The 24,217-nt window shown below is 38.1% G+C and overlaps 1 protein-coding gene across 2 annotated transcripts in view; it reads right to left on the reverse strand.

Moving 5' to 3' along the window:
- FBN2 (fibrillin 2) overlaps nt 1–24,217 on the reverse strand; it is a 170,587-nt gene that overhangs the window by 80,410 nt on the left and 65,960 nt on the right. For both annotated transcript variants that reach the window (XM_049796454.1, XM_049796453.1), the window contains exons 11-18: nt 23,646–23,783; nt 16,250–16,369; nt 15,556–15,681; nt 14,775–14,897; nt 13,638–13,760; nt 8,404–8,556; nt 7,453–7,506; nt 1,464–1,589 (exon numbers count right to left, since the gene is read on the reverse strand). In XM_049796454.1, coding sequence (XP_049652411.1) covers nt 1,464–1,589; nt 7,453–7,506; nt 8,404–8,556; nt 13,638–13,760; nt 14,775–14,897; nt 15,556–15,681; nt 16,250–16,369; nt 23,646–23,783 — 963 coding nt within the window. The remainder of the gene's footprint in view (nt 1–1,463; nt 1,590–7,452; nt 7,507–8,403; nt 8,557–13,637; nt 13,761–14,774; nt 14,898–15,555; nt 15,682–16,249; nt 16,370–23,645; nt 23,784–24,217) is intronic.

Here is a 24,217-nt window from a genome sequence, read left to right on the forward strand (position 1 = left end):
TTTTTATTTAAATAATTAAACACACATATACCTATACTAGCATTTACATAATCCCAAGTATAACTAGATAAATAAAATCCCTTGCCATAAAATCCATTTGGAAAACAAATATTATATGAAGTATTTTTAAAGAAACACCAATAGTTTTATGCAGCAGTGCCTTTCCTGTCAAAAGGTCGTATTTAGGGCCTTTAGAAGGTAACTAGCTGTAAAATTCCTTAAGTCAAGCAGATGAAAAGAAACACTTTGTGTTTGCTTTGCATCACTAGGTAGGAATGTTTGGTATTAAAATTATACCACAGTTATATAGTCCAGGTTTTCCCTACCAAAAATGGTGGGGTTTTGTTGACCACAAATACCAACGATAGGTCAGTAAACCTTTAAGTACAGAGAGCAATAATTCCCCAAAATAAAAACATCAGATAGTAGGACAATACTTAAGACTTTCTAATGCTTTCAGATAGCTTTCTATTAGCTTTTAATACAAACAAACTTCAGTGTTTTGTTTAAAATCACAGGACTATTAACAGGACTATAAGCGATAATATTGCACAATGTACCTGTGGTATAATACACTTTTTTTGGATGTATGAATTCCCAAAACAAAAAAATACTGAATTTCATGTATGACCATGAATAAATAAATAAATAAAATTAGTAAGACTAAGTGTGAAACTTATAATATAGGTATCTTCTGTTGGGTATTCATGAACACTTGCAAAATATGTATCTAGACACTGCAACAACGGCCTGGTATAAACCCAAACCAAACTACAAATGACAGTTAGAAGTTCCTGAAGTGTATTCCTGTATACTGGTGACCTGAAATTCTTAAGAATAAAAGAATAGCTGTTACACTTGAGCACACTGTTCAGATGTGATTTGTGAAATCCTAAGAGTGGGTCATTGCTTCCTTCACAAGCTGAAGCTTTCAGAAATTAGAGGACTAAGTGTGCAGCACTCCATTCTGCTGTACCTGTGTAACTTGGGCACATCACAAATTACTGCATATTACGGACACTGTGTACATAGGCGACCAGTTATCATTTCATTGTAATGATAGCCTTCTGTTACATTTTATTATGCAAAATTGTGACCTTCAGCTCTTGACAAATTATCATCCAGCCTTGAAAGGGACCCATTTTAGGTGGTCTTGACAAATGTTACACATTAAAGTATAACACAAACTGATCCATGCTTTTGAGAAAATTAATTCCTAACTTGCAATGGTATCTCCTGCTTACACTTCCCAAACAGTAATAGTCCCCCACCAAGTAACATAAATACAGCAGTAAGAATATTAGCTATGCAGTGACTGAGAAAAGCAGTTTCATTAGAGATTTTTTGCATTTTCATTGTAGCTTTAAGAAGCAGATGTCTTGCAACCTAAATTCTGTCAATGCAAATTAGAATCAATACAGGGATGAATTATTCAACAATAATAAAAAAATTGAGCAACTTACCCACACAATTCCTTCCAGAAGGATCAGGCTCATAGCCACTGTTACAGTTACAACGATAGCTGCCACGTAAATTTTCACAAATTCCATTGGAGCAAATATCAGGATCCAATGCACACTCATTAATATCTGTATTAACACAACACAGAAGACAACCAGACACTGAAAGATATGAAAAACCAGATCCTGTAATAGACATGGACAACACCTGACTCACTGGATGTTGGGGCTGTCACTCAGATTAAGTACATAGCAAGGGTGCAGTCAGAAGGCTGAAAGAAGTGATTATTCCCCTTTATTGACACGAGTGAGGCCAAACCTGGAATACTGTGTCCAGTTTTGGGCCACTTCCAGTTCACACGGGCTCACTCCTCAAGGCTGTCAATGTCCCTCTGGATCTTATCTTCTGCCTCTAGTGAATCAACTGCACCACTCAGCTTGGTATCATCTGTGAACTTGCTGAGGGTGCACTCAATCCCACTATCTGTGTCATTGATGAAGACATTCAACAGTATTGGTCCTAGTATGGACACTTGAGGGACACCACTTGTTACTGGTTTCCCCTTGGACATTGAGTCATTGACCATAACTCTTTGCACATGGCCATCCAGCCAATTCCTTACCTGTCTAACAGTCCATCCACCAAAGCCATCTATCTCCAATTTAGTGTAGAGAGAAGAATGTTGTGGGGGACTGTATCAAAGGCCTTACAGAAGTCAAGGTAGATGGTATCTGTAGCTCTTCCCTTGTCCACTGGTGCAGTCCCTCCATTGTAGAAGGCCAACAGATTAGTCAGGCATGATTTGCCTTTGGTGAAGCCATGTTGGCTGTCTCTAATCATGTCTGTCTTCCATGTTTTGACATAACTTCCAGGAGGACCTACTCCATCTTACTGTGCACCGAGGTGAAGCTGACAGGTCAGTAGTTCCCAGGGTCCTCCTTATTACCCTTTTAAAAATGGGTGTGATATTGCCTTTTCTGCACTCAGTGGGGACTTTGCCTGACTGCCATTTTTCAAATGATGGAGAGTGGTTCAGTAACTACATCTGCCATTTCCCTCAGGACCCTTGGATGCATCTCATCAGGTCCCATGGACTTGTGTATGTTCAGTTCCCCAGGTGTTCTTGAACCTTACTTCCTATGATGGGGGGGGCCACTTTGTTCCCCCAGTCCCTGCCTCGATGTTCAGAGACTTGAGAGATTCGGGAAGAGTGATTACCAGTGAAAACTCAGGCAAAAAATTTTCAAGTACCTCAGCCTTCTCCATGTTGGTTGTCACTAGTTCTCCCGTCTTATTTACCATGTTGGTGTGTGTCTGTGTACATTTTCTTGTAATCTTCCTCTTCTGACCAATGTACCTGTACAGGCCTGTCATATTCTTCACACTCCTTGCCAAACTCAGCTCCAGCTGTTCCCTAGCTTTCCTGATCTCATGCCTACATATCTGGACAGCATCCATGTTTCCACTGCTATGCATTTCCATCTTACATTTTAGTTTGACCAGGAGGTCCCTACTCAGCCATGCTGGTCTCCTGCCTTCCTTCCCTGACTTCTTACATGTGGAAATCAAGAGCTCTTGTGATCTAAGGAAAATGTCCTTAAAAAGCTGCCAGCTCTGTTCTGCTCCTTTATCCTTGAGCACAGTTTCCCAGGGGGTCCTATCCACTGATTTCTTAAACAACTGAAAGTTGCTCTTCTAAATTTCAGGGTCCTGGCTTTAGTCTTCACTTGGCCCATATCCCTCAAGATCATGAGTTCCACCAGGTGTGATCACTCAGCCCAGGCTACCATCAGTCTTGACCTCACTAATTAGTTCATTTGTGTTGGTAAGCAACAGATCCAGTAATGCTTCTCCTCTGGTTAGGCTATGACCTGGATTAAGAAATTATCCTCGGTGCGCTCCAAGAGTCTCCTGGACTACATATGGCTTGCTGTGCTGCTTTTCCAGCAGATGTCAGGGTGACTGAAGTCCCCTAGCAGGATTAGTATGAAAAGAGGCTGAGGGAACTGGACTTGTTTAACCAGCAAGAGGGAAGATGAGAGGGACATCTAATAGCAGTTCTCTGATCTTAATAGGTGGTTACAGGGAAGATGGAGCCAGACTCTTCTTTGAGGTACACAATGACAGGGCAAGAAACAACAATTGCAAGTTACAACATGGGAAATTTTAACTGAACACCAGGAAAACAATTCTTCCCCATGAGAGTGGTTCAGCACTACAGCAAGCTTCCCAGAGATGCTATGGGAACTCCATCCTTGGAGTTTTCCAAACTCCACCGGGCAAAGCCTTGAGAAACGTGATTCAACTTTGAAATTACCCCTGCTCTGAGCAGAAGGTTACATTGGATGACCTCCAGATATCCTTTCCAAATTAAATCAATAGGGAACTATGTATTGGGTTTGTGTGACAAGGTTTTCGTAGCAGCAGGGGCAACAGGGGTGGCTTCTGTGAGAAGGTGCTAAAAGCTTCTCCTATGTCTGACAGAGCCAATGTCAGCCGGCTCCAGGATGGACCCTGCATCCATCAAGGCCAAGGCCAAGCCCATCAGCAACAGTGGTAGTGCCTCTGGGATAACAGATTTAAGAAGGGGGAAGAAAACCTGCTGCGGAACAGCAACCAAAAGAGAGGAGTGAGAATACGTGAGAGAAACAGCCCTGCAGACAGCAAGGTCAGTGAAGAAGGAAGGGGAGGAGATGCTCCAGGCACCAAAGCAGAGATTCCCCTGCAGCCCATGGTGAAGACCGTGGTGAGGCAGGCTGTCCCCCTGCAGCTCATGGAGGTCCACGGTGGAGCAGATATCCACCTGCAACCCATGGAGGACCCCACGCCAGAGCAGATGGGTGCCTGAAGGAGGCTGGGACCCCATGGGAAGCCCACACTGGAGCAGACTCCTGGCAGGACCTCCGGATCCATGGAGAGAGGAGCCCACAGAGCAGGTTTTCTGGCAGGACTTGTGACCCCACAGGGGACCCACGCTGGAGCAGTGTGCTTCTGAAGGACTGCACCCCATGGAAGGGACCCACGCTGGAGCAGCTCGTGAAGAATTGCAGCCTGTAGGAAGGACTCATGTTGGACAAGTTCATGGAGAACTGTCTTCCATGAGAGGGACCCCACGCTGGAGCAGGGGAAGAGTGAGGAGTCCTGTCCCTGAAGACAAAGGAGCAGCAGACACAAAGTGTGATGAACCAACCATAACCCCCATTCCCCTGCACTGTTCGGGGGCTAGGTAGAGAATTCAGAAGCGAAGCTGTGCCTGGGAAGAAGGGACAGGTCGGGGGAAGGTGTTTTAAGATTTGGGTTTATTTCTCATTACTGTACTCTGGTTTGATTGGCAATAAATTAAGTTAATTTTCCCCAAGCTAAGTCTCTTTTGCCCGTGACAGTAATTGGTTGAGTGATCTCTCCCTGTTGTTATCTCGACCCACGAGCCTTTTGTTGTATTTTCTCTCCCCTGTCCAGTTGAGGAGAGGAGTGATAGAGTGGCTGCATGGTGCTTAGCTGCTGGCTGGGGTTAAACCACGACAGTAAGAATACCTTGATGCAAAATATCTAGGCTGTGCACTGAGTGCCTGTCGTTTAAGGATCTAGGTAAGAAGTCATACATTATTAGGTGACACAATTACTTTTCCTAATACAAAACTAATGCATAGGTCAATACCACAGCATTACAGGAATTATAGCATTTGTTGGAAATTTACAATTTTTCTCAGATTGACAGAACAGGATGATGAATTGAGATATACTCCCTGAATTTACAGTCCCATATAGAATTTCTACTGTAGTTGGAAAATTCCAAAATATTCATATGAACTATAAGAACAGGAACAGGCTAGTTTTAATATTTTTTACCTCTGAGAAAAAGAGGGTTTTTCAATACTAAGTTATTTCTTCCCATACGGTAAGCCCATTACTTTAAATAGTTCCCTTTCCAAACCCTGGAAAGAACAGTAGGGGTGCTGGCCTAGCTGTGACTTCACAAAAACCTTGTTTTATACTTGTACTGCTCAACTTTTTATAAAGGACATTTCCTCTTTAACCATACTGCAGTTTAGATGATGATTTACATATACTCAGACATGCATTTGGAAAAATCATGCTATCCCTGGATTAAACTCAAAGCTATTAGACATCTGAAAATTTCATAAGAAAATATGCATTAGTGTAATATTTCAGCTTTATATTTTCTTTCGAGCAAAAAGTTTTCTGTAGTTTACTAAACTTTTTTGTGTCTTGGGGACAAGCCATACAATTTCATGACTCTCTCTCCTTACCAAATTAATGACTTCACAAGGTCCAGCCTTTCCTGTTACTTTTTATAATGAACCAGACTGCAAAATCTTTGTCCTCACTTATACCCAGATTTCTCTCACATGAAGACATGAAGGTTTTGTGCTTGTTAATCACAAGCTGAATGACAGAAGTAGGGATGTGGTGATGGACTGCAGTCTAATTAACAAGCTATATATCAACTAAAAGTCAGATAAAATCTTTATGACAAGAGCTTCACTGATGAAGTGTATTCCCACTCAATCTTGACAATGAGAATGCATGAGGAACACAACAATTTTTATTAGGGACTGAATGTGGCAGCAGTATTCCTCTCCTTTAGCAAATGGAATTAGTAAACAAAGTACCTTGGTATAAGCAAGAAAATTGTCTGCAAGGTCGCTGCACAAGATGTACAGAAAATACTATGGTTTTCTTTAGAAACCTAAACAAAAAGGGATTTTAGTTGAGACGTGAACCCCCAAGAGATTATAGTCTTTATCATGCAGTTGGTAGAGACCACAACTGGTTTTATGTTTTAGTGAGAAATTGTACTTTCCATGTATGCAGAAGGACATATAACCTCCCTACCAGACTACATGCAAATTCTCATGGTAGGATGCTGTATATACAACACCTTATGGTACACTACCATTATTTCCCCATGAGATTTAGAGATTCTTCAAATGGACCTTGCATAATTCACTGAAAAGAAAACGAAGAGAATTTACAGACTATGGATTTCAAATTACTTCTAAGTTTGGCAACATGTTAAGCAATGAGCTCATAGAGAAGAAAAAGCTATGCATATACACTTACAGTACTGAACAGAACCATAATTTCTTTTATTATAGTACTATTTTAAAAAGTTATGTAGGCTGTTTCTAAGTGTAATAATAAGAGGGTCTCACTCTGTTCCTGCTGAACTGAATAGGAGCTTTAATGCTGACAAGGATAAAAGCTATACAAATCAAATGCCTGTAAATACTAAATGTACAGTATTTGCTTTAATTTGGCTGCAACTTTATTAACTCATCAGGGAACTATCTAGCCATAAATCACAATACTGTGTTCCACCATTTCTTCTTCAACCCACTCTACTTATTTGGCAGCTGCAGTATGCGTTGCCCCTACTTCAGGCCTGGCTCAGCTATTACTTTTAAAATCCCTCTCTCTGTGGTACTAGAAAAAGGAGCTGGATCTTTACAGTTCCTTGTACTAAATGCAAGTGCTTACTTTCAGGACTTTTTTCAGGGGGATCTTTTTTAGTAAGCTCTCTTCCAACTCTAACTCACCAGAGAAATGATCCCTCCATGGAAACAGTCCATGTAGATAACACTGGATCTGGAGTGAAAATCTGCTCTATTACTATCCCAGCTGACTGAAAATCAACTGCAAATGCAAGTGGTTGCTGTCATTCCCCAAATGAGGGAGAACTGTCTTATGCCTATTCTAAAAAAAAAATAAATTATAGGTCAGATCTTTAAAAAGGATGACTTTTTTTTCTTGTCAGGGTCAGGCAAAATCCAATGCTGTAGAGAATTAATTCTGGCCTTTTCTTTAGACAACATTTAATTATTGTACTTAGATAATGAAAATACTAAAATCAACATATTAATCTTGAGGCAAAAAACTCCACTGTAGTATGTTGAAGAAAAATATAATTCTGAGTATATGGGGTTTTTAACCTTGAATCATATACATTAAAGAAAACGTGCAACATACCTCGTCCATCCACAGTAATACCTATTCCACTGCTACACAGGCCATGGAATTCAGCTACTCAATTGAAGCAAAGAGATGTTGGGGAAAAAAGAAAATGTTATTTCCAGTGTTCTACCTTCTTTAATCCTCAACCAAATCCACGTGATCATTTTTCAAAACAATTTTTCTACAATGTAACTAATAAAATGCCAATGTTCACATGAAATAACTACTTATAGACAATATAGCTAAATATGGCTAGCAGTATTCTACCCTGAACTTTCACATATATATAAAAATGAAATATGATAACAAGAATTAAAAATTCAAGTGATTTCATTATAGTCTTGACAGAACTGTCTCCTGAAGTTACTGCTTTCAGCCATAATGCCAGTTTTACTTCATTTCTTCTAAAGTTTTCTGCTATCTCAGAAAATGACACTGAATGGAAATACTGTCCAAGATAGATGATCTCAGTTGTATATTCAAGAGATTTTCTTTCAATCAATCCCCAGGTTTATCTGGAGAACTGATTCTTATAAAATGAAATACAGCTTTCTAAAATTAATATGGGCTGCTCTTTTAAACTGGATTGATTTGACTAGGAAACTTACAGATTCATCAGAGAACTCTGCTTATTCTCTTTAAAGTATTATTCCTTATAGCTAAGACTTAATTCAGGGACCCAACTTCATCCATAGCATACTCATGTCCTTTGTCTTGAATTTTGTCACAGTTTGGCCAGCTCTAGAACTAGGTTCACCTCAAATGTTACAATGCATAAAAACACACTCAACATAAAATACCATTTTTTCTTTAAAGGAGAAACCATTTCCAGAACCAGTGTACAATTCCATTAAATACCCTATTCACTTCTCTTTAAGAAATTAAATAAATGAACAACCTGATCTGAACAAGATTTTTTAAAGTCTGTATGTTCACTGTGGTATTCAAAGAAACACAAAATTTTACCTGAGTTTTTAGCAGGGCAGGGGTGACATGGCTCTCCAAAACCATAGTCTGGATTGGCACAGCAACATTCAGACTTTGTCACAGCACCAGGGAAAGGACGGACACACGCTCCTTTTTTGATGCTTCCATAGCATGTGCTACGCATGTGAGTATCTAAGAAAGGGCAAGCAAAGAAATAATTTATTTCCTTAGACTGAGAGTGAAATATATGCATACTATCCAGCAAGAGCTAAACAAAATAATAATTTTGTTCAACAAAATGATTACACTGACTACATCTGCATTGCTCTGCTACAGTAATCCTGATGGCATCAAGACCAATTCTTAAAATGTTTAGCTCCTGGAGCTCTCTCTAGAGCACTTTAAAATCACCTAAACTAGCATACTATGAGCAAATTTAAAAGCATTCCAAAGGACCCAGCAAAATGACCCACACACCAGAGCTGCTCTGAAAATCTGTTCAACATATATCTCAATAAGAAACACAGAATGGCTTGAATCAGCATGTGGTGACTAATTTTTCCCTTTGAGAAGTACTACAACCATAACCTGGACACACAGATCTCCTATTTACTTCCAAAATTGTTCCTTGTGTAGGGATAACTCATCAGCGGCCCAGGGCTGCTAATATGGGAGGTTACTTATTTCCAAAAGAAGGAGCATAGTCTCCTACACTATTTACAAATTCTGATCAAAAATGGAATTTCAGCAGATTGTTCAGACCAGCATTTACATGACATGGCTATCTTAACAGGTTTACATATAAACTGGCACCAGTGCTGGATTTGCGTTAAGATATCAAAGACGTCCCAATACCTAGCTAGCAACAGCAATTTAGCAGTTCTTACACGACTAGGTAGTGGGGAAAGCAGCATTACTGCCTAGAATATAAGAAATTTCTGGAGGTTTGTGATTAAAAAGCCACTATGGAAATGACAGCCCTGGGAGAGGGCTAGAAATTATGGCCAGGATAAATTACCTTATTATTCAGAGAAAACAGGTAATACCTGGAAGGTCTCCAACCTCGAAAATCATGCCATAAAAGACAGCAGAAAAATTATATAGGACAGCCACAGACCATGTGCGTACTGCCAATCTTGCAGCTGATTTAGTCATATAAATCAATCTGACTTGACCAATAAGATGCATCTTCAAAGCAGGCCTTCAGCCCTACCTTTGCAGGCGTAACCATCTGCTATACTTACCCAAGAACTATGACAATGTCTTTTAGACTGCTTTTTATGTATTTTGGTTTGGGTTTTATTGGTTTGGTTTTTTTGGTCATTCCAAAGTTAGATGCCTTTTTTGTATGTACTTATAAAATAATATTGGAGATCTTCTAACAAGCATGGGAGTGGGCAGTCCACCCAGACATGTGGTTGAGAACTGCAGGATACAGATGGAGTAAATAGCCTTTAGTTTTGACTCCTATACTTCTACAGACACTTGTTGAAGCTACAGGAATACTCTTTGTTTCAGGCATCTTTATGGACCAGGCCAGAACATGGCTTTAATTTATGCTCCTTGTCAATCTCCCAGTAAAACTACCATGCACTGTGGCCTGGACATGAGCCTGCATGCACTCAGAAACTGAGTAGAGTCTGAGGGAATCCAGACAGTTATCTACGTAAAAGGTGACCCCAAAACAACAAAGAAAAGTTGCTTGACAAATCTTACAGTGGATGATGAATATCCTGTGCCAATCCAAATAAGAACCGGCAATTCCTTATGTGTTCTGCCTGCTGAATGTTGTAAGCTGCCTCCTATAAAACAGGATTGCCTGTTCATAAATGTTTTCTCTTGCTTTTGGTATCCCATGGAACAGATAGTTCTGGGGCACACTTAAATGTGGCCCAGATTTCAGGGCTTATTCCTTGCCAACAGTCTAGATGAAGCCAGTGCAATTTGCTTGCACTTGACAGCAGGAAAAGACTATTGTGCTTGACAACAATCAAGAATTTTTGCACAAGAAATGCGTGTTCATGTGCTCTGCAAAATAATTAGTTGCACCACATCCTTTCCCTCCACCTCTAACAAGTCCAGATGCCACTCTACCATGCTCTGCCACGAATAAAGGGGCTTCAATCATTGCCCTGTCACAGAAGTTAAGGCTTTCTCCTAGTTATGTGTCTGGGAGAGAATGGGGAAGCAATTCAAGGGAAGGAAATGGCACTGAGGGAAACTGCAGGGGAAGAAAAGACTGTAAAGTGTGAAAGAAATACTCTGCAGGAAGATCTTCAGTATGTGAATTGTGGGAAGCAGCTGGAGGAAGCTACAGATGTCCTGAGCAACTGCTCTGCTAAGAAGAGAGCAAGTGCTTCTCCACATAAGCCAATGTTTTTATATAAGAAGCACAGGGAATTTGGGGAGGATTGCCTAACTAGTTGTAGGAAAACAGTCTTACCTACAGTCAATCACTCACAAAGGCTGTGCAGGATGAAGAAACAAGCTGGCTTCCCCAGAACCAAAAGGTGGTATGACAGGTAGAATGTCATCCCTGGGCTGTGCTTCCCATGCTGATAGCAAGGATGAGAAGGACAGGCACTGCTTTGTCCATGGCTTAGTTGCTGCAGGCAGCTCACCAAGCTCAGGTTCCCCATGTCACGACAGTGCACCTTACTCATGAACCTGCACTGCTCCCCGCGTATAGTTAGATCAGCCTTTGGCTATGAATTTCAGAACACTGTAGAACTTATTTTATGCTCTGGATCAGAGTTTAGCATTGGTGCTGCTGTAACTGTGTACCTCCTTATAGGAAACTTCACTGATTCCCAAAGAACAGCATTTCTAGAGGCTGTGGTGTAACACTTCAAAATCCACAACTGTTATCACCACCATACTTGTGGTCAAGGTCAGGTGGACCAGTGGTTGACCTATTCGTAGTGAAAGTCACTGCACCCATCCAGGTGCCCTAGGTCAAACCATGCAATGCTTATGACAGGCACTTTGAGGTATGGTTCTGCAAAATAACCAGGGTGAAATAAAACTTAGCTGTTTTGTCCTCAAAGGCTATAGCTTTGGGCAGAGATGTGAACTGCAGACTGAATTATAATTAAAAGTTCTCTCAGCAGAGAACAAACAACATTGAGCAAAGCTATAGCCATAGCTCAGTGCAAGTTCTGAGGTGATACACAAATGCACACACACACACAGAACCAGCTGAGGTATCCCGAGCATGGAGCTGCTGTTAGAAGTATAGCCAAACCTGAAATGCCTGCAAATACTAGTTTGGCTCTGAGTATTATCTAAATGTTCCTTTTCCAAGCATTTATTCCCCCTTGCTGTAATTTTGTTTCCGAAGTGGTATAACATTTTGTGATTAACTCTGCCATACTTACTAATACTAAATAAAAAAGCAATTTATTCTATGAATAGTCCCACCAGAATCAATGGCACTATTCAGAAGTAAAATACAGTGCAAAGTATGAGAGAATTAGACTGTAGGCTCTTTGATTTTATGTTTTTGCTAATTGCCAAGCACATTTGTGGGAATACTGTTAAAAGGAAGTAACTTTTCTAACCTTCAGACTACAAATACTCTTCTAGCAGCCAGAATGTCTGAGAAGTATTATTTAGCTCATGTAATATATGGGACAGAACAGCCAGACAGAGAATTCCTGTAGTTAACACAGCATGTGTATGCATATATAAACACACATATATATATACACACACATAAAATTCTGAACAGCAGATTGGCTTGGAAATTCTATTCTAAAGGTCGTATATGAGGATATTTTTGTTATGTAATATTTGAAATTTCCTATGTTACTTTATGCCTGGAATAATTACATCATCTTTTTAAAAAGAATTTTCCAAATAAATCATGATTCTGCCTTACGATTTTTGTCATATAAGGGATATTTCCTGTTGAAAATTTAAGCATTTATGGTAAACCTTAAACCTATGTGACACGTGGAGCTGAACATTTTCAAATAAAAAATAGTGTTCACAGCTGATGGCCAACTTGTGAAGCCTTTAGCTAGTTATAGCATGTTAGAACTGTAGTAGCATTAGGTACATGAAAGCACAGAAAACTGAGCACTGCATTGATTCTTTGCAGCTGTATCACTAACAGGGTAAAGATGAGGCCAACTTGGACCACAAAAAAGGTACTGAACAGCTTGTACTCAAATCTGCTGTGTTTTGCTGTTGCCACTAAGCAGTGAAATTCCTGTATTAAAAACAGTATACCAAACCTTTTCAGATTGTTTTATCTTTTCCTTCCTTTCCTCCAAATGTTTAATAAACAACTTGGCTACTACATAGGAGAGAACAAACCTTGCTTTTTTTGGTTTGATCTTTAGTACAGTTTTTCTTACTAAAAAGTCTCATTTATTTAAAACAACAAATATTTGGGTTCCAACTGAGAGACTGAGAATGCGTTTTGGCTTTTATTAGCCTATTTTTTAAGCCATTCTGAGTTTTTATTGTGCATTTTTTAAACTGAACTGGTAACAGAAAGGAGCAGCTTGTGCAGGCACTTGATAGAAATGCTTGCACTAGATTTTATTTTAAAGAATGATGAACTTCTGCACAATTTAAGAATTTCTTTTAAATTAATTGATAATAGCAACACAAGGATGAAGTATCTCACATCCCTTTGGTGCAAGATAACCTCCAAACACTGTGATGAAGTCTGTCCTTCCTTTGTCTGGTCACTTGTAGATAAGACATAGCAGATAAGACATATATGCATCCATCAGCACGAACAATCATAGTATTGATTCATATATACAACTACTGCAGAGCTAAGCCGATAGTTTCCTCTCTGCCTCTACTGCTTCAGGAACCTGTCAAACATCATGACATAACCAGCTGGCCTGATGTAATAACAGCTCCAACGGCAGTCCAGTAACCAGCAGCGTCTAGCACACAAGGCCATGTACCAAAAGTGAAGCGAATGTGCTGTGATGCTGCCAGAGGTGCGCTTTTCAGTCAAGGAGGCCTCATTCCAGGCAAGGAGGCCTCATTTCCAGAGAAAGAAATTAAAAGGGGAGTGCAAAAATATCAGTGTCACAACCAAGATATATACCTGTTTTAGTGATGTGGAGTGGATGATGTGCAACTGAATATAAATATGATTATATATATATATATATATCTCTACACAAATGCACATACATGAACATAAACAAATAACAGAACAAAAGACAAATAATTTAATGCATTTCTTTAATTTGATAACCTGATAATTCTACTTGCTTTTCAATGAAAAATAAAATCTCACTTACCTACACACACACGACCATCAACTCCAACAGCCAAGCCAGGTGGACAGTCGCACCGAAAGGATCCTTCAGTATTTATGCAATGACCATTCATGCAAATTCCTGATGTCTGACATTCATCAATATCTATAAGGAGACAACACAATTCAACAATCTGTTTTCAAGCAAGATTAAAATTAATATTTTTAGAACATTACCAAATGACTTTATGATAGCAGATGAACCATCAACATATCCTTGTTTTGTTTCTAATAAAAATCTAATCTTGGGATTACACTAAATAATCAAAATTCCAGCTGCATATTAAAAAAAAAAAACAAACAGAAAAACTGTAGGATTAGAGGCACCTCAGATTCTACATTAAGCAAAATTAATGATAAATATTCCCCTTTGTTCATCCCATGATACTGTAATTCTGCTTTGAGGTGTGGTTAAGGAAGCACTGATCACAGAATATCCATATGATGGTAAATTTTAATTTTGAAGAACTTTTCAGTGATCACCAATTTCTATCTAAGTCTACAGCCCAGCTGCATGTACATTAAGAAAACCACTATTAACAGAAATGGTTCAACTTCAAATCAGAAAACTAGCAATTTAGATTATTTTGCACTTACTAGAAATTACTCAAGCCCAAACCTTGTTCTACTGGCAGCAACAGGTATCTTCCATTAGTTTACTTAAACTGAAGCCAAATCAGACCTATTCTTAAAATGTTTAATGTAAGTTTTCAATGACCTCACTTTTAAAAGTTTGTAGTTCTATGTGGCAAATATGACGTCTTAAGTGTTACACACTCTGAATTGCCAGAATAATGATGTGGAAAACATACTTCTGTGTGTTCATCAATGTAAAGTCTTTTAAACCTTTTAGACTTCCCCCCCAAGACTTTTCAAAAGCTAATTTATCATCTGTTGTAGCTTTCACAATTCTATTAAATAATTCAGTTATTTCTCTCTGCAAGTTAAAGATCTATTTTTATTCTAGGCAGCTTGAGAAATCTACTGTAATGAGTTAGCAAGGTATTGGTATGATATTGAATCCACGTGATGAGATTGCCATTCTTGCATGTATGAGTGGACAGGAAAAGCCGTTTCCAATCAAGATTTTCTTAATGCGTTACTCCTCAGCTCTACATACCAGTACAATAACGCCCATTTGGAGCCAGAACAAATCCTGGTTTGCAGATGCATTTAAAACTTCCATCTTCATTTATGCACATCCCATTTAAACACATGTTTGTAGTGGTACACTCATCATGGTCTGCAAAACATTGCAAAGAAAACTGCTTACAGTTCCCCACCTTGCAGAAGACAACACAGTAAAAATAAGCGATCAGGACTGATGCGACATGTTCCTTCACTTCCAGATTAAATTCTACTCATAGGTCTGATGAAGCATCTGAAGAGTTTTCACTCTATAGACAAAGCAGCAAATTTTTTTCCCATTGTGATCAGTTACTTTGAATGTTTCAGCAGACCGTGTATGGAAGAACAGGGTGCATCTGTCTTTCTTACATGAAACGATAAAACGCTTCAATCACCTGATAGAATTAAGAGCTTGTTTATCTAGGAAGTTTTTTTTGACACAGTATAGTCAAAATTAAAACCAGTTATTTCTTCAGCAGTGCTGATATATGGAGCACTTGCTATGAAGCTTTAGGGAAAAATGTTATTCTTGGCACTGAGTTACCTGGGACTCTTGAGGAGAGATGTAGCTTCAAAAACAAAAATTATATCAAGTTTTCTTTGAAATCATGCAGTTCTGTACAATAACTATTTGAATGCAGTGGCTACAAGTTCATCTCAGGTCATACCTTATTTCAAAAAAGGTAATCCTAATGACCCTTAATTGTAGTGTGAAGTACAATTTCTAGAATCACCAAGCTAATGCCTGCCCCATTATTTAGAAGAGTTCTTACCCACACAATTTTTTCCATCTGCAGTCAGTTCAAAGCCAGCATTGCAAATACACTGGAAACTTCCATCAGTGTTCACACACCGGCCATTTTTACAAAGAACACCATTCTGGATGCACTCATCTATATCTGAGGAAAAAACCCAAAACAAAACCACACAATCAGAGAATTACTGTAAGATAAAAATGTATATAGTGACAAATATTGCCTTGAAAAATACTGGCATGTTATTTAAATATTACTTGGAAAAAACTTTCCAAAGATGGTGAAGAATTTATTCTCATTGCATCAGAGACAGGAAAAATATTATTTTACAGACCTGTACAATAAATAATAAGTTTTGTGATGCTCAGCAATTACTTTATGAATACCTTTAAAAAGCTACTTACACATTCATCTGTGTACATACATAAATATACACCTGTTGTACTAATAGTCTATTTCCTGATTTTTTTGTAGAACTCCCAGCTGGGGAATTCCCCGGCCAAGTGACACATATTACAGAGAAATGGATAAATATTAAAAGGCAACAACATAACAAATGGAATAGTAGCCCAGAACTAGAGCTCCAACTAATATAACAACTGTTGGGATTTACTGAAATCGCATTGCTAAGTATTTTTTGAAGTCCAATGGGATCTGACATAAGGCATCAGAATATCTGCAGTGTCAGTAGACATGAAGCAAATTTTCTTACCAATGCAAGCTTGTTTGGTAGGAGTTCTCTGGAAACCTGTGTGGCACTTGCAGTAATAGGAACCAGGTGTGTTGACACAGTCTCCATTAGAGCATGGGTTTAATGTGCATTCATCGACATCTGTTGGCAGCACAGAGGAGCATTAGTGACTTCACAATGTGTACAACGTTTTTTTCAAGTCTAGGAGTTTCTAAGTGAAAAAGACAGTAACTAACAGTTAAATGCTAAATACTAAAACTTGTTCTTGGTGCAAAATCATTACTTTCCTAAGAACACAGAGCTGTTCGTAGTCCAACTAGGCAGACATTTTTAAGAAGTGAAATGCTACTACATAATTTATACGCATCTTGAAAGCAAAAAATATGTGTGAGGATTTTGAGACATGGGATCTGACAGCTGCCTAGTGAAAGTGAACAACACTTTATTCAATATAGTTTCATATAACAGAATGACCATTCATTCTTCCTTGCAATAAAACCAAAAGAAATCAAAATCGGCCTTTTAAAATCAGAGCAAATCATGGCATCTACCCCCCCGCCCCCCCTTATATTACAGATTTATTCTAGAAATGGGAGGAGAGGCCACACACCAGCAGCAGGGATTCTTAATGAGACCACAGTCTGTGCACAACATCTCAATTATTTATGCCTCATTGCATCCTCAACCCCAGCCTTTGCATTTGAGTAATGCCAGACTTAATCTAACCCTTCTCTATAATGTACCTTACTCCCCTTTCCAAATGTTTTGATATTTGGGTGCAACCAAACACGCTTTAAGCACCTTAAATCTCAAGTGACTGCTCAGAAATAACTCCCATTTGACACAAGCCTCTGAAAAGTTTTAACTCCTTTCAAGAACCCTTCCCAAGTTTGATCCTCAGTAGTTACCAGTGAGTCAGCTGTGTCTTTGGCCCGAGCCGGCTATTCCCAGCTCTAAAATAACACTCATTGTTCCTCCCAATTACGCTCCTCTAAACCCTCCCAGGATCCTTGACCTCAGTGATCTGGCGAGCAGAGCGAGTGCACCCCTCTGGTCTGGCAGGCAGGACTGCTGCCTCAGTCTCTCCTGCAGCTACCAGAGGATGATCTGAGCAGCTTGTCTCTGGCACAGCTAAATTCAGAAGTTACAAACTGAATGGATCCCTTGATGAAACCCCTTTCTTCATCAATCACCTTTGCTAATTTGACTTTTTTCCCTCCAGCTATGCCCTCCATTTCACTTACAGGTCTGAGATTATTCATCTCTTCATTTAGGTAGGCTTTAACACCACAAAGCCATTGGTGATTTGTGGAGGTTTTGGTATCTGGCTGTAAACTGCCATAGGAAGTTGGAGCTAAGTAAAGTCACTGCTGATCAGTTCTTAATAATGATGATTTTCCCATGTATTTTGCAGTGTATACTACCAGAAATACCAGGAAAAAACCCAGGGTAATTCTGCTGATCATTTGTACTCACCTTTATCAGGTCTAGTTCTAAAACTTAGTTCATTACATCTTGGAAATAATGGCATGGAATGAGAAATTAAACTTATAAGAACATTTATATGTTGAATAAATGTCTACTTCTAGCAAGTGTTGTGCCATGAATGACTTGATTCTAAAAAATGGCCGAAGGTGCAGTTTTGTTCTAATTTAACTATAAACAAGACCATACATTTCACAGGATTTACTGTGTTAATGCATACACAGTTAAAACCAATAGCATCAATATATATATCAAAGAGATCTGGGTTTACCCAAATCACTGATTTAATGAGCTGATTTACAGCACTCCTGGTGCCTAGATACAATCAGATCGTTTTGGGTAAAGAGTTAAATGAATAAAGGCAAAGCAAATGGAAGAATCAAATACCTCCTCTCACACATATTTAGCTCATCCACATTTGCAAAGCAGCTGATATCACCACTCCAGTAAAACCACAAGAATGAAGCAAGATAAAGAAAAGAGAAATTCAGACTGTTAAATACAATGAGAAAACAGTAATTGTATCTTTATACTGCAGTAGACTTCTATGTAATTACAGTAGTTTCCTGCTCTCATGCTTCTTTACAGTCCCTCGCTATTGAGATGCTCTTTCTCATGAGTGCTAGATTGGCCATATTTAACTCAGTGCTCAGCTGATATGTGAGGTCAAGGAGGATCACACATAATTCCTTCAGAACAAAGTCCTCAGCTACCAACAAAATGTCAAACTCTACATCACGTTTTCACATTAATGTTTTGTCACAAAACATCTTAATTCAAATGACTTTATTGTATGTTTATCTTGCTTTTGTATAGGAGAGGACAGAGGGAAGATATAAATACTAGATGTGGCACTCATCTATTTTTTTCAGTTTTCCTACAGAGAATAACATTTATTACCTTATTATAGGCTTCAATTTGCTTAATCTGTTAAAGAAAAGATGTTCATGCTAGAAATGTATCTCACTGTAAATTAATTTATAAATTGTACAGCAGGAATGCAGTGTTCCTCCATGAAATAGCTGACTTAAGCTTAGAAAATCCTTCCAAAGCCATGCGCATCAGATGATTTCCATATAAAATATGCATCTTAAGATGCTCTTATTTTTATAAGCTCTTGATAAAAGAGAAAAATGGCAAATATATGTTAATATAAAGGAGTTGCTGGCTTTGAGTTTGCATTGCAAGCATGCATATTCCAGCAGTATAAACAGGAAACATCTGAGACAGAGATATTTAACCCATTTATTCTATCTCTGAGCACACCCCTCTTCAGTGTGAAATACTTCTCTTTTACCACTTGCATCACACTTATCTCCACTTTTCAGTGTTTCACCTGTAAAACTTGTCAGAATTTCACCAGACACAGTATGGAACTTCCAAAACCCCCTCAAGACTTACTGTGATGAGTATGAAGATGTATTATGAAATTTAAAATACAGAGATTAGTATTCACAAAACAACTAAAATTTAATGCAGCACAGCTACAGGCTTGCTGCCACTTTCAAAGTCTCTACAGTTCTATCCAGATTTTTTATAAACAGAATGAAAAAAGGAAAGGCAATAATATTACAGCTGTCTTTCAGTTTGGGGAAAGGGACTAACCATTCAGTGTCAGATCACTTAGGACACTTATGGTCCTTGACCCATCAGGAATGTCCCATCATGAAAGCAGATTAATACAAGTTTAAGTCAGAGAGCAGCATGTAATGCCATTATTTTTTGATTTGGCAGGATAATTTTGAAATAAGACTTTTCTTTAACTCTATGCAAAAATTATCTAATGATTTCCTGCTTAATTACTGCTTGGGGAGTAGGCAGCCAGAGAGATAGAGCAGTATGGAAGCAGAGTTCATTTATATACCATTAACATTACCCCATGCAGTGAAATGTTACTGTTCCCAATGCCCTAAGACTGTTCTTTCAGTAATGAGAAAAGTATCCAAGTTAGATTCAAGAAAGCCTTTAATTTCATTTAATATGAATCAGTACACACAGAAATTCCATGAAGTTAAGTTCCTGCCAACTTTTCAAAGACAACTTTCTGTGTGATTTATAGCAACTACCATTCACAGATCACTGATTCAGTGTGGCACTTAAGATACCCTGCCTCCTTTTTTATAATACAATTAGAAAACAACAGTGAAACAAAGCTGTGTTATCTAAGATAAATATTCGTAGAGTACTCTCTCTTATAAAAAGTCTTCTGAATACAAGCAGCTACTCAAAAGGCAAACCACTGAAGAGTCAAAATAATTAGTAATGACTGATCTGTTTCACACAGAAAAAATAGGCAAAATGACAACTTAAACTTGCTGGAAGCCTTTATTGGGGTTTTTTCCCCATTCTTTCAATCTAGGACATTACTGTAGTTGGCACAGCATCTTCTGCTTTTATTAAACAAGCTGAAATTTTTGTTTTGATCCAAGTGCATCCAAAATTGCCTCAGTTTTCAGACTATTGTTTCATGCTGAGGTGTGCATTATGAAGTGGAGACAAAGTTCCCTAAGTGAATAGACCTTTTTCCTGGGCACGTAACTGTGTGTTAGAGAATTACACAGGTCATCAATTTTTTTTTTTCCATGCACCCATCAATCTAGGTTCTCAGTCTTCCGGCACTTTAACCTCAAAATGAAAATCAGATACAACTTCACTATTATCACAAGCCTGGAGTGGAAGGTGAACACAAGGCTGGTGGCCTACAGGGTGACCCCACAGAAGAGAAAGGAACAGAATGCCAGCCAGCTGTTAAGAACACATTCTATCTCTCAACCAGTTTCAGTACCCAGACATGTAAACCCGGTGGGCCTTTTAAAACAGAGATGATTGTCCTACTTCTTTTTTTCATGCACAATTTCTTCAGTGAGAATTAAAAAATAAAAAAGTTTAAAATAAATCCATATAGCTTTATTTGCTGCAACCTAAGTAAAAAGAGGCACAAAGATAGAGCAAATGAAGCATTTCACAACAGACTCAACCACAGAGTTTAAATTCTGTTCCAGGCTAATCCAGAAAGCCACTCTTAGATTAAATTAGTACACTAATACCTGGTCATTTAGGCTGGGAAGCCAAAACAGAGCCAAGGGCACTGAACCACTTCTTTTGTGCCAGTGGTTATTGAAACTGGTATTCACTAAAAGCAAGTCTAAAAGGTCACCCAAGCTCAGATGAGGCTTTTGGTTTACCTACTTACCTAAAATTTCCTAGTATTATTAGTTCCTAGTATTTAATCTGGAGTTACCTCTTATTTAGGAGTTAACCTTACCAACTGCATCAATATTTGCTTTAGTTTGACTTTATTTTCCACAACTCACTTTTTCCTTGACTCTTAACTTGCATATGCCACATTATCAATGCCACATTACCAATCAATGCCACATTTGATTATTAATCAAATGTTTGTAATAGTATCAAAGCATACTAAGTTTTATGTCAGCAGCAGCTGACATTTTTATGTTAGCAGCATTCAGATCTCATATGCCACAGTGAACTGACACTTGATCACATGCCACCTTTATGCTACTTTCTGATACGAAGCACAAAGCAGCTCAGTCAAATTTGTCTTACCTTAACACAAAATTATTTTAGTGACAGGTGATACTGTGCCCTTCCATGGTATGCAGGCTTATTTTTACAGCTACGTGCTCTTTCAGTATATTCCTTCATGCAGAATAATTCTTTATAAGCATGAGCAAGCATTTATCATAAACATGCTCTACCACAATGTTATTTATCACTGCTTTTAAATGATTCAAACACAGGATGGTTGCCTCCAAAAGTACAGTTTAGAAAGGCCTTTCACTTTTCTCAGTTGCTAGCTTTGTAACAACCATATATTCAGATTTTTATCATTAGTCATCTTAATTTTTTCATTTGAACTTAGAAAGAAAAAAGAATAAAAATTTAATAAATACATTGTGTGTTATCAAATAGATAACAAACACCTGCGTGCTTCAGATTATTATTTTCAACTTGCCCTGCAAGTAACAAAGAATACAAGCTGTGAAGTAGATTTTATCAAGAAACATTAGTTGAATACGACAGTTCAAAAGATGCTCAGCACATTTCAAGACAGCTTCTGAAGAGTCAAGGTCCACCGTAGTTAAAAATATCATTGGTATCAGCGACACAAAATTTAGTGCTGGGAGCAAAAGTGCCAGGGCTCTCCATACACTATAAAGAAAGAATAGCCATGCAAGACAGATTTATACTAAAACTTCCACATCCCACTTACAATGCACTTATAGCTCCTGTGGCCCAAGGATGCAGCAAGAGACTAAGCCTTTTAAATGTCCCAGCCACAGATCAGAGGTACAGAAAACTCCCACCTAAACAAAAAAAGCTGAAAAAGTTTGGCTTGCTATATCATAGAGGACAACTTGGAAGAACTATAACAGTCTTCAACTACACAAAAGTGCAAAGAGAAAAGTATTGAGCTGCTTTCCTTATGTACTGTGGATAAGACAAGAAATAATGAGCTGAAATGTTTGCAAAGTAGTGTTTAAATTAGATTAGACATTCTGAAAACTTTCTAGAAATTTGACTGTTGGAGCACTGCAATTGCCTGGGGAAGTGACAGAATCCCCATTAGCTGAGATTTCTTAAGAAGAGGGCATACAAACAGTTGTCAAGAACAATGTAGCTCCAACTGACCTGTCTGGTGTAAGAGAATGGCCTAGCTAAGGGGACTCACAAACTTTCAGGTGCAGAATATATCAATTCGATTTGAGAAAGGAAAACAGAGGGGTTAAACAAGGTAAGAAACAGGGACTTCAAAAGAAAAGTACTATTCAACAGTTGCCACATTTCACTTTTCCAGACAGCAGAGTGCCAAGCCAGGCAGGTCCTGATACTCAGTTTGCATTCAGTGGGAGGTGGAAGAATTTGCAACTCAAGAGATGCAGTGTTTCCAGCTGAGCTTCTAGTGGATAATCTGCTCTGCTGCATGTATGTCAAAATCTGCCTGTACTATTCTCACTTGCATACTGTAAACTGCATAGTCTTGGATTAGAAGATTTTTTTAACGATTCACGTAACTGCAATTTTCTGTGGTCCTTTGTTTCTATGTTTTCCTCTAAACCATTAGAGGAGATAAATAATCCCAGAAATTGATTCAAAAAGCACAATTTCAGTGAGAGAAGCCTATCACTAACAAGCTCTTACATAATATTTTTCATTCACAGATCTCTAAGTTCTTTATGAAGAATCAGTAAGGAAATGTTCAGTCAGAAATATAACCAGACCTCTCTATTTAGGTCTATACATTTAATAAGCTGTATCCTGCATAAAAGATTCTTCTCCACACAACTACCCCACAAGAACCTGCAAATTTTGTATTTTCCCTGAAATACCTGAGGAGCTTTAGACACTGCAAGAGTGAAGTCCACAGCAACTGAATAAATGTTCAGAATCCCAAATTCAGCTCGTTATAAAGTTAGCATTCAATACTTTCATATGAAATGAAAATATAACCAAAAGTTAATTAATGTATTTTTTTAATGATTCGATATCTTTCAAACTGTCATTCATCCTTATGAGTAGGGAAAACATAAATTCTACCCTTCATTATCTTGAACATAACTTGGCACTAACTCCTGCAGCAAAAATGGGAGAACATGGAACAGAACTTACTTTACTGCAGACAAAAATGTACAATAACCATCAAGTACTGGCATAGTCAATACCAATACCTGTGATTAAAGATTTCTTTTTTTTTTTTTTTTAAGGAAACATAACTCTCATGAAGATTTTAAATTACTCTAGTTTAAGTTAATATTATGGTCTTTGCACTCTCTTTCACAAGAGCAGTATCATTAAAATAAGTATGTATGTGAGTGAGAAAAAATACGTTTTTTTTTAAAAAAACAGATTTAAAGCAGAAAAATATTAGCATTTTAAAAGTGAATAATGGATTTTAGAAATGTGCACTTACCAATACAATCCCCATTTGCATCCTGCTTATATCCCATGTTGCACTCACATCGGTAACTAGAAAGGGTTGGTATACAACGTCCATTTAAACAAAGGTTGGAATGGTGCTTACAGATGTCTATTGTCTGATTGAGTATTGCTAATAAAAAAAAACAGAACACGAGACAAGTATTCATATTTTCAAATTGAAGTATGAAGATTATATTTGGCTTCAGAAAGTATGTTATCAGGTGCGTAAATATATCCACCAAATCAAGTATTTTTTGCAAGCACTATCTGTTGACACACCAGAAAACTAACAAAACCAAGCAGCTCTCAGAAACAAAAACCACATTAGACAAACAGTCTTAATTATGATTTACAGTTTATGTGTATAGCCTGATAAAATTGTCTATGGCCTCATGAATATAAAAACAATTTGGGTGAAAATTGAAGCAGTCTGTTCCTGTATGTTCACTAGTTTTCTTGTACCTGTCTTAATAATACTCCTTGCATTTTATTAACTTTATGGTTCTGATCCCGGAGATGAGCTTACACATGTCATAAGCAATTTTACATATATGAGACTTCCCT

The sequence above is a fragment of the Accipiter gentilis genome, chromosome Z (assembly GCF_929443795.1).
Source record: "Accipiter gentilis chromosome Z, bAccGen1.1, whole genome shotgun sequence".
NCBI classification, from domain to species: Eukaryota; Metazoa; Chordata; class Aves; order Accipitriformes; family Accipitridae; genus Astur; species Astur gentilis.